Raw genomic sequence first — 12,152 nt, forward strand, 5'->3', positions numbered from 1 at the left:
GGGTTTGTTTTTGTAGGTCCTTTTCTTCTCCTGTGTTTCCCACTTAGAGAAGTTCCTTTAGCATTTGTTGTAGAGCTGGTTTGGTGGTGCTGAATTCTCTTAGCTCTTGCTTGTCTGTAAAGCTTTTGATTTCTCCGTTGAATCTGAATGAGATCCTTGCCGGGTAGAGTAATCTTGGTTGTAGGTACTTCCCTTTCATCACTTTAAGTATATCATGCCACTCCCTTCTGGCTTGTCAAGTTTCTGCTCAGAAATCATCTGTTAACCTTACGGGAGTTCCCTTGTATGTTATTTGTCATTTTTCCCTTGCTGCTTTCAATAATTTTTCTTTGTCGTATTTTTGCCAATTTGATTACTATGTGTCTTGGCGTGTTTCTCCTTGGGTTTATCCTGTTTGAGACTCTCTGCGCTTCCTGGACTTGGGTGGCTATTTCCTTTCCCATGTTAGGGAAGTCTTCTGCTATAATCTCTTCAAATATTTTCTCGGGTCCTTTCTCTCTCTCTTCTCCTTCTGGGACCCCTATAATGCGAATGTTGTTGCATTTAATGTTCTCCCAGAGGTCTCTTAGGCTGTCTTCATTTCTTTTCATTCCTTTTTCTTTATTCTGTTCCGCAGCAGTGAATTCCACCATTCTGTCTTCCAGGTCACTTATCCGTTCTTCTGCCTCAGTTATTCTGCTATTGATTCCTTCTAGTGCATTTTTCATTTCAGTTATTGTATTGTTCATCTGTTTATTTGTTCTTTAATTCTTCTAGATCTTTGTGAAACATTTCTTGCATCTTCTCGATCTCTGCTTCCATTCTTTTTCCAAGGTCCTGGATCCTCTTCACTATCATTATTCTGAATTCTTTTTCTGGAAGGTTGCCTATCTCCATTTTATTTAGTTGTTTTTCTGGGGTTTTATGTTGTTCCTTCATCTGGTACATAGCCCTCTGCCTTTTCATCTTGTCTATCTTTCTGTGAATGTGGTTTTGGTTCCACAGGCTGCAGGATTGTAGTTCTTCTTGCTTCTGCTGTCTGCCCTATGTAAATACTCTTAAACATTATAAGTACTCTAAAAATCAAATATATCTTATTCCCAAATATAATTTCAAAGTATTAAAACCATAGTTTTTTTTTTGTTTGTTTGTTTTTTTTTTTGTTTTGTTTTTTGTGGTATGCGGGCCTCCCTCTGCCGTGGCCTCTCCCGTTGCGGAGCACAGGCTCCGGACGCGCAGGCCCTGCGGCCATGGCTCACGGGCCCAGCCGCTCCGCGGCATGTGGGGTCCTCCCAGACCGGGGCGCGAACCCGGTTCCCCTGCATCGGCAGGCGGACGCGCAACCACTGCGCCACCAGGGAAGCCCCAAACCATAGTTTTAATTTACTTATTTTTCCTCTATTAATTTTAAAGTATCTTTTTGTGAGAACATTTAACCAAACAGCAGTTTGTCACCCCAACCTGAGAGGTTTCTGACCCCATACACAAGACTTGATTTTCACTATGGTGGATATCCTGACTTGTTTTGTTTTTCTGAATTACAATTATACACACACAGTTTAAAGGGAAAATAATTCTTTATGCTGTATTTAAACACATCAGGTGTTCTGTCAGTTATATCTTCTTGGGGCTGTCATTCAGGAATGTGCCGACCTATCTCATTGTTGCCTGGGTAATAGACCTGCTTGCATGGCTATAGTTCTGTTTTGCATCCCTTATCTCCTGATTTCCCTATCTTTATGTTTCTTAGTATACTTCCTCATGTTATTGGGGTATCTCTTCTATTAGTTTCCTGAGAAGAAAAACATTAGAGGTACATTTTTGATACCTTGAATGTTTTAAAAGTATTTTTATTCTACTTTCTACTTGGCAAATTTGGGTTTATTAATACAGAATTTTAAGGTGGAAATTATTATCCCATCAGAAATTTGAAGCATTATTCCCTTTTTGTTTTCTGAATTTCACCCTCCCTACACCCCCAGCTTCTAGCGTTGTTGGTTAAAAAAAGTGATTTATTTGGATTCCTAACCTTTGGTATGGAACCTGCATTATTTCTTACTGGAAGCTTTTAGTACCCTCTCTTTGTTTCCAGTGTTGTAAAATTTTATAAGATTCTGTTTTCAACTGGTAGAAGATAGCTGGAGGGTCTAAAACTATACTAAGAAGAGTAGCGAGGGCTACTCTTTGTTGCAGTGCACGGGCTTCTCATTGCAATGGCTTCTCTTGTGGAGCAGGGGCTCTAGGCATGCGGGCTTCAGTAGTTATAGCACAAGGGCTCAGTAGTTGTGGCACATGGGCTTAGTTGCTCCACGGCATGTGGGATCTTCCCAGAATAGGGATCGAACCCATGTCCCCTGTGTTGGCAGGCGGATTCTTAGCCACTGCCCCACCCGGGAAGTCCATCTATTCCTAGCCCTACTTCCTGAGATCCTTGGCATCAGTTTTTGAGATGATGCCAGCAGGAGTGCAAAAAACTTTCAGCTTTTCCCCCTTCAGGTAAGGATTCACTTTCTTGATCTCTATTGAGTCACTTATTAAACATTTTACCTTTCCAGCTTCCAAAATGTGCTGTGGTCTCCTCTCCAATTGTCTTTATCCTTGTGAATTTATAGCCTTCCTTTTTTAAAAAATATTGACTGTCATTTTACTGTGGTTGACAAGGAGTTGAGCCAGATCTCTCCAATCTTTAAACACACACCATCAACTTTTTTTTTTTGATAATAATGTGTACAAGACCATACCATTTAGAGATGCTAAATTTCTTCTGGATTCAAGGTAAACTCTTAGGTAACTTTTCTGTTAATTGAAAACTAGACTTCTTCCAAAGGTACAACTAATTTCCTTTCTGATTTGTTGGTTTCAGTTTAACATTTCTTTTAAAAGTCTAATGTATTCTGAAATTTTTCTGTCTCATTCTAAAGAAACTTCAGTACCTTCCCATAGGTGTTTATATATATATTCTTATACAGCTCATATCTGATTTAAGGTCTCTACCCTATTCTTCTCTGATCTGACCAGAATTCCTGCAGATATATCTCTGGTTCCAGATCTTCTGGCTCTGTGAGTGATATATTAATTTCCTATTATTCCTATAACAAATTAACACAAATGTAGTAGCTTAAAATAACACATTTATTATTTTACAGTTCTGGAAGTCAGAAGTCTAAAATGGATCTCGCTAGACTAAAATAGAGACGTCAGCAGGGCTGTGGTCCTTTTAGAAGCTTTAATGAAGAATGTGTTTCTTTGTCTTTTCCAGCTTCTAGAGACTGCTGTCAATCCTTCGCTTGTGGCCCACAGCCAGCCATCATATCACTGTGACCTCTGCTTTTTTAAGTCTCCTGCCTCCCTCATTCACTTGTGAGGTCTCTTATCATTGAATTGGCCCACCCAAGAAAATCTAGGATAATTTCCTTATCTCAAAACCCTCAATTTAATCACACCTGTAAAGTTTCTTTTGCTCTCTAAGGTAACATATTCACAGGTTCAGATGATTTACATATTTGGGGAACCATTATTCTTTCCTCCACAAGTGATAACACTAAAGTGATACTAATGATACTACTCAAGCTAGAAAAGTTTCTCATCAGCTTGTTTTTTGGAGTATACCTTCAAACCTTATTTTTATACTAGGGTTGATTCTCCAGTATTCTCCAGTTCATATAGTTCTTTTTACTCTGTAAACATTCCCTCACTGAATCTTTTCTAAAGCAATGATTTAGTTATGAATTATCATGTGTGAAGACCAGTCTCTAGATTAAAAACTTTTGTTGCAATGGGAAGAAGAAAAACCGTAGTTTATATCTGTTTCATAAACTACTCCTATGCCCCAGGGGCCAAGCAGATAACATAAATCCATCAAATAACTCAATCCGAGTAAAAGATAAAGGAACAGTAGTTAAACTGGCTAGTATACAGTTAGCATAAAGGCATGCAAGACAAATATTTTTAAAAGGCTTTTGATCAAGCTGAACAGGGCTTCAGGCTACAAGTTTGGACTCCTGATTTAGGTAATAGTTGATCTTTATAGTCACAAGGTACTTAAACAGCTTTATCTACATTTCAGAAAACCCATATCAGTGTCTTTTTAAGTATGTATTTGTTTTCCCACAAGGATTCATTTAGATACTGCTGGAGCACATCATGCCAGGTTTTTTCTTAGATATCTTATATGTATTTGGTTTTTTTTATTATACATGTCTTTTATATATTTGTTTCCCAGGTGACCTGACCTGTGACAGTTGATAATGAGTTCACTATCTAGTTAGCTAAAGAGATAGGTTTAAAGATTGAGTGATGTGATAAAAGGCTGTATTAGAGGTATGAAAACACATATGAAAGAGCAATTAATTCCGTCTTAGGTTAGGAATATGGAGAGGTGGTCAGCTAATACTCCTTAAGTGGATGGAATTTGAACTGAGCTTTAAAGAATTAATTCTCTGTGAGAATTAGCATTCTATCTTTATTTTGCTTATTTTTCTATTAAAACTGTACTTATTAGAGAAAAAATGTTGCTTATTTCATTTTATCTTCATGATTTTCCCCCCCAGATTTTGTCCACAAGTGCTTGTGGAAAAGATGGCTGATATTAACCTCAAAGAAGTAACCTTAATAATAGGCGTAGTTGCTGCTTGCTATTGGAATAGCCTCTTTTGTGGTTTTGTTTTTGATGATGTGTCAGCAATACTGGATAATAAAGACCTGCATCCATCTACACCTTTAAAAACTTTATTTCAGAATGATTTCTGGGGAACCCCTATGTCTGAAGTAAGTATATATTACTTATATGTATCTCAGATTTTAAATTATTCTGGTAGTTTAGTACTCCTAATTTTTTATCAACATTGCATTGCCATCATCATAGTAATTATGGATTTTTTTTCCTCAAAAATTTTATATGAGACATAACATGTTTGTAATAAATTAAATAGGAAGTTGAAAATGTGATCATATTTTTTATAGTACTTGATTCTTTTCTTGGTTGTGTACCTTGGCTTAATCTCTTTAAAAATAATATCTGTGTGTAAAAACCAAATGTGTTAGAACAGTAGGCGTAACACAAATCTAACGGACTTTATTTCCTTTTTTCTCTCGTATGAGTCAGGCAGAAGAGAGGACTGCTTGTGGTATTTAACCATTTAAAAATATGTGTAACTTCAACATAAATAGATTAGACTTTAAGGGTAAAAATGCTAAGTATACATATTGCCTATTTTTCTGCAGAAAAAAATGATTTATTAAAAATTTTAATTTGTGCCATATCTCCTACCTAATACTTAATTTGATTTTATATTGAGAACCCAAAAGTTTAGTTCATGTTTATGGAGATATTTTTACTTTGCCAGTAACTTTATTTTGAAGGTCAGTGTTAAACTGTTTGGGATTAAATCTTTGTTAGCTTGGGATCATGTAGATTAGATTCTAATTTTAGTTCTATCATGTAAAACTGTGTGAAATAGGTGGGAACACAGCTTTTAGATGACTGGGGCATTTTCCTGATCTATAAAAGAATAATACCTTGAGGATTAATTAATTAATCTGTCTGTAGTACATAGCACATAGTTGTTGAAGCATAACATATAACACTTTTTGTCATTTGTCATTCTTGGCCCCTTTCCGCATTCTCCAAATCTGGAAGCTTCTCAAGGAGGGGTATGGAATCTTTCATTCCTCTCGTCACAAACAAGTATTTTTTCTTATTAAATAAGCAGGTTATTTATTTTCCTGCAACCTTTCCTAGTCTCACCAAATTCTAGCCTTTAGAAGAAATAAGTCTTGATAACAAGGGGAAAATATGGTCCTATTATAACATATATTATTTTCTAGATAATTTATTCCCCTCTACCCGTACCGTTTATCCCCAGAGACTCTTAGAAATATGTGTCCATTCCCCCAATTTATGCTAATATCTATTTTGATTTTAATCATGTCATTAGATTTTGACCTGAAAGGTTTGAAACCAAAAGGTTTCTACAACATTTTTCTGCTTTCTGTTACAAGTCGTTTCAGTTCAATACATTGCCTTTAAAAACAATTTTGTATGCTTGAGGTGAAATTCGAAGGATGTACAGGAATTAGCCAAGCAGGAAAATGCATTCTAGGTAGATAGCACTCATGTTGTGTATAGTCAATACAGACAGAGATATTAAGATGCTTTTAATTTCAAAATGGGAAATGTTTGTTTCTTGTGCTTCCTAATGTTCCTTATTGGGGATGAGCAGGCTTAAGTCTATAGCTATATACCAGAGTTACAGCAAAATATGGTAAGAGGTAGGAGAGCAAAGAAGGTGAGTGTGGATGCCTTTATAAAAAATTACAAAAAATAAATAGGATAATATTTTATATCTTTTTGTGTGTTTTATTCTTGAATCTGGTTTGATTTTGTCTTAGAGTAAAAATATTTCTTGTTAAATGTAACTTTTAGTTTATAAAGAAATTCAGTACCTCACATAGAATTTCATTTATTGCCAATAGAGACTACAATAACAAAGGTATCTATTCTCTAAGAAAGTTTTTGCTCTTGTATTACTCTCTGTGTAGTATGTTTGGTTTAGTATATTCAGGTTTATACATTATGGAGGTGTTTTTTCAAAAGACAACTAGACAGTACCTTTTTGAGTCATCATTGTTTAAACTGCACTGGGTAAGCATTCTGTTCTTATGTTTTCTTTTGAAGATCTAGCCAGCAGTTACATGAATGCTTGTATTGGTAATAGTTTGGGTAGCAGGCTTTGGAGAGAAATCCTGTGCTACAACTTGATTAATATCACTGTTGTCCTACTTTTAAAAATCTGTATATTGAAGAGGAATTAGTAGTTAGGTCTTCTTTTACTGTTAATTCTTTGACTACTATATATCAGAGATGAAATTGCCTTGTTTTTGTACAAAGGAAATAGAAAAACACACAAAAAAACCACATAGAGCTATCTTTTATGTTTGTATTATTCTTGGGGCATTTCATTATTTTACTGTTATTTCTCAGCCAAATGTAGTAAAAGCAGTGATTAGTTTATGTACCCAGAAGGACCAAGATACTTTAATAATCAATGATTGATGATTGTTTTTTCCTTTTAGGAGAGAAGCCACAAGTCTTACCGTCCCTTAACAGTATTGACATTTCGCTTAAATTATTTGTTTAGTGAACTGAAACCTATGTCATATCATCTCCTAAATATGATTTTTCATGCTGTGGTTAGTGTGATATTTCTTAAAGTCTGCAAACTCTTTCTGGATAACTGGAGTAGTGTGATTGCTTCTTTACTTTTTGCAGTGCACCCAGTACACACAGAAGCAGTAAGTAAAACTATAAATTGATGTTTTTTGCATTATTCCTATACATGTCTATAATGGTATATATTTTTAAGGAAAAAAAAATTAACCATGACTTTAATCCAAGTATTTGAAGACTCCTATTGGTACAGTATCTTAACTTACTAGTGTAGAGTCTAACTGTCCTACTATGTAAAATTTTTTAAAACAAATTTTGAAACAAACATTTATTCAAGAACATAAGATGTAATCACTCAACTTTAGCGATGTAAAATATAAATGAATACAGTATTTTCTTTGCTAATTTTTTTATGAATAAAGATTTTAAATATTTTTCAACTTGGCATTTTTTTTGTTTCAAAGGACAGAAAATAATAAGAGAAACTTATGTAAGGGATGAAAATTTATCAAAATACATGCAAACATGGACAGATATCCTAACAAATGATGCTCAGTAATTTCTTATTGTCTATTGCCATGTGTTTAAAAATTGTGAGCTGTCTCTACTATTGCCAATATGCTCATCACCAGCACGTTCACAAACTATAACTATATTTTTCTTGGTAATCTTGAGACTACAGAATTGCCTCTCAGCCGAGCAAAGAGGACCCTATTCAGTTGCTTTGTTACAAGCGTCTGTATGCTTAAACTCTGCCGGGTGTGTGTGTGTGTGTGTGTGTGTGTGTGTGTGTGTGTGTGTGTGTGTGTGTGTGTGTGTGAGCTGTCTCTACTATTGCCAATATGCTCATCACCAGCACGTTCACAAACTATAACTATATTTTTCTTGGTAATCTTGAGACTACAGAATTGCCTCTCAGCCGAGCAAAGAGGACCCTATTCAGTTGCTTTGTTACAAGCTTTCAATTTTAAACAAGAGTCTGTATGCTTAAACTCTGCCGGGTGTGTGTGTGTGTGTGTGTGTGTGTGTGTGTGTGTGTGTGTGTGTGTGTGTGTGTGTGTTGGAGGGGAGTTGTGTGTCCAGTATCTTGAAACTTTTGGTGTTTTTTCTATACATCTACAAAAATAATAGGTTGTTTTAAGATTTATAATGAGTTCAGAATACTTTAAAGGGATTTGGGGACTTTAAATTTTTTGAATTTAAAAGGATGTTTTGAAGTTTATTGTCTTTTTAAATTTGAGTTTGCAGGTTTATTTGTGAGCTATAATGTATCGAGTTTATTATATATATATATATATATATTTTTTTTTTTTTTTTTTTTTTTTTTTTTTGCGGTACGCGGGCCTCTCACTGTTGTGGCCTCTCCCATTGCGGAGCACAGGCTCCGGACGCGCAGGCTCAGCGGCCATGGCTCACGGGCCTAGCCGCTCCGCGGCATGTGGGATCCTCCCGGACCGGGGCACGAGCCCGTGTCCCCTGCATTGGCAGGCGGACTCTCAACCACTGCGCCACCAGGGAAGCCCTATATTTTTGTATTTTAAGAACACTTGTATTTTAAGAAAACATGTAAGAACTACATCTAGATAGTGTATTATAATTGTGTAAGGTGTTACCATTAGAGGAAGCTGGGTAAAGGGTAAACAGGACTTCTCTATACTATTTTTGAGACTTCCTCTGAGTCTATAATTACTTCAGAATAATAAAAGAACTGTTAACAGTCACTGATAAATTTACTTTTATGGAAGACATACAAATTCACCACATGAGGGCCCTCAAAGAATGCTTAAAAAACAGAAATGTGCCCTTGAAAAGTTATGGCAGTTTAATTTCTAATTAAACTGCTGTTGCAATTATATTATAGTTAAATTTTCAAGATGCTTTTTATTAATATGAATCCCTCTCCTTCCCTTTCTAGGTAACAGGTGTTGTAGGAAGAGCAGAACTTTTGTCATCTATCTTTTTTCTAGCTGCTTTTTTGTCATATACCAAATCAAAAGGACCAGATAATTCCATAGGTAAATGTCTAACATTTAACTTTTTACTGTAGCTATAAAACTCGATCAAGTAATTTCTGTTTACTTCAAGTGGTTCTTATAAAACATATGCCATTTTTGGTATTTATCTTTATATATCATGCTATTGTACTTTAGCATCTATGGACATAAGAAAAGTATGTGACATTGTCAGGACATAAGAAAAGTATGTGACATTGTCAATATTAAAAATTACTGTTTGTAGTTTATATTTTATCATGACTAACAGTTTCTATTTGATCTAATTTTAAAAAATTTCCCTAGAATATAAGAGTTTTAGGATCATTCTTAGTTCCATTTGCTGTTACCTTTAAATGATTAAAGTACCAATACTTCAGTTGTCTTTCTATAAGTAACACGTGTGAAGGCTATGAATTGTATTGTTTAGGCAAAGTTAAAAGCCTGTTAGAGTATAACTTTTATTATGTGTTGATCATAGTTCAACTATTTAATGAGTCCTCTCCATGTAGCCTACCCTGGAAAATGCTTTGTATACATTAACCCATTAGCCCTAATGATGTCAGAAAACAAATTCCAGACAATAAAAATGATTTTTTAAGAGTGTGGGCCCAATGGGCATGAAAGGGCACATAATGTGAAGCACATTATGACCTTAACCTGTACTTGGTTAATCTTAAAATTTAATGCTGAGTTTTTTTTCTATGTTCTTGGAGAATTTTCTCACTATAAACCCAAGGCACTGATGATAAGGAGCTTAATTTTGTATTATGAAAACAAAGTTTCAAGAGATAAGCAATTTAGCTAAACAGCTTCTTAGATTTGTAATATGAGTAGGTTTCCCTCTTGCTGCTATGCACAATGCCTTCTTAAAACAGTTTTGAGTTCAATATAACATAGTGGTTCAAAGCATGGACTCTGGAATCTGGTTTCACATATCAGGTCCACCATTTAGTAGCTCCATTTACTATGTTGGTCAGATTACATAACCTCTCTGTGCTTTAGTTTCTATATAAAATGTAGATAATAATAGTCCCTACCTGTTGAGAAGGATTAGTTAAGCATATTAAGGGATTTAAAGGAGTACCTGGCTCATAGGAAGCAGTGTCCCTATTTTCCCTGTTGCCTGTAATGCAGTGAGAGGTAGTTCAGTAGCTAATATAGAATTGCAAACTAATATCGTCCTTAAATACCATCCTAAGCAAAACATGAATGATAAACTTAGAAAATACTGTGAACTTCAAGACCATGATCAGGCTCCTGCCTATCTCTCTAAACATGTCTCCTGCAGTTTTGCCCTAATCACTTCACTATAGCCATGCAGACCTTCTTGCTACTCTTAAACAGGTGAAGCACTGGCCTTTATACTTGCTGTACCCTCTTTCTTGAATTTTCTTCCTTTAGATCTTCACATAGTTGTTTCATTTATATTCTTTACATCATCAGGCCTCAGCTCAATGGTCTCCCTCTTAGAGAAGTTCTTCATTCTAACTAAAATATCCTTTCATTTTATTATATTTTTGATCCTTAATAATTTTACTTGGTCCTTTTTAATGATTTCTTATTCTTTATAACTCCAGTATTTTTCCTTATTTCCTTTAGAATTACTTATTTTAAATTCTTAGTCTTTTCAGTTAATTCTTAATTAGTCATGTATGTTGTTGTTATGTCTGTGCTCTCTCTTTTATAACTGTGGTACCCTTCAGGTATCTACTTGTTTTGGCTTGTGAACTCAGGCCACATGTTCTCTGAAAGTTATCAACCACTGTGTATAATAAAGAGAAAGACCAGCGCCACTCTTCCCATCTGGTGACTCATTAAAATCCAGTGTGGAGATCTCCAGGTTCCCCAGGGCCACTGTTGATCACTATTTTTACCATTCTACCAACCACCTGCTGTAGTCTCTTAAAGAGAATCAGCATTAAGAACAGGGCAGTCTACCACCCCCCTGCATTTAGATGGAAGATCTGTGGGTGGAAGAGACTGCTGAAGAGCGGTTGGTCATTTTGTACCTTTAAAAAATATCTTACTCCTTATCCCAGCAGGGCTTCTGAAGTATTCTCATTTAATCCCTGGAACATCCACAACCTATGGTAGCTGCAGATTTCTACAGTCAAGGCGCAAACAATGATTTACCCAGGGCAGTCAGGATTGGCTAGGAAAAAAGTTTAAAAAAAATTTTCTCACTCTCTGCTTTAGATGTAGTCCCTCGAAACACCCATGCAAGCATACATGTTTAAGATAACCTTCAATGCCCAGGAATTTCTCTCTTTTTTTGTTTTTAATATCTTAGAAGCCATATTTTCCTCTCACTTAATCTTTCTAGGCTTGATTTTGGGGAAAGGGGCTAACAGGTCAACAGGTCATGCTAGTTTACCACTTGACCAAAACAAAAACCAAATCATGTTGCTTTCTATCCCTTTAACCTACATTTCTCATAAGACTCATTTTTAATCTAAAAATACATAATTTTTTTTAATCCATTTATTGTTCTCTTACAATAGAATATAACCTTCATTAGAGTATGTAACTTTCTCTCACTTTCTTATCTCCATTTCCTAGAATGGTTCCTGGTATACAGTAAGTGTTCAGTATATATTTGTTGAGGAAATGATTAGGTGAATGAATGTAATATATTTTAAATTCTAATTGAAAACATACTGAAACTTGCTCGAGACCTCTCTCTGTCCTCTTTTCCCCTATGATATTTTGTACGCCACATTACATTATTTCACTCCTGAGACCACAAACAGTTTTGTCATCATCTTTGTATTCTCCATTCTATCTAAGGTATTTGTCCTATGCAAAGATTTTCAATTTGTAATTATTTAATCACTTTAAATTCTGGGTTATTCATGTCCCATACCCTTTTCACAAGCATCATTCATCTTAGGCCCATTGCACTTGATTTTTCATTACTTTAGGTTTCTGCTCAAATGTTATCAGTAGCACCACTCATCTTCCCCCCTCTGTTTTTTTTTTTTTTTTTTTTTTTTTTTTTTTTTTTTTTTTTT

General features: G+C 35.2%; 1 protein-coding gene across 4 annotated transcripts in view; it reads left to right on the plus strand.

Annotated features, from left to right (window-relative positions):
* The window catches only part of TMTC3 (transmembrane O-mannosyltransferase targeting cadherins 3), an 82,279-nt gene that overhangs the window by 9,972 nt on the left and 60,155 nt on the right, over positions 1-12,152 (plus strand). For 3 of the 4 annotated variants that reach the window (XR_003680100.2, XM_028490424.2, XM_024127394.3), the window contains exons 2-4: positions 4,530-4,746; positions 7,054-7,272; positions 9,063-9,162. Coding sequence is in view for 3 of the 4 variants with exons in the window: in XM_028490424.2 (XP_028346225.1) it covers positions 4,558-4,746; positions 7,054-7,272; positions 9,063-9,162 (508 nt within the window). In the remaining variant the exon portion in view is untranslated. Of the gene's footprint in view, positions 1-4,512; positions 4,747-7,053; positions 7,273-9,062; positions 9,163-12,152 lie in introns of those variants that run through there. The other variant, XM_055085242.1, reaches the window with a different exon arrangement.

This window comes from Physeter macrocephalus, chromosome 6 (assembly GCF_002837175.3).
Source record: "Physeter macrocephalus isolate SW-GA chromosome 6, ASM283717v5, whole genome shotgun sequence".
NCBI lineage: Eukaryota > Metazoa > Chordata > Mammalia > Artiodactyla > Physeteridae > Physeter > Physeter macrocephalus.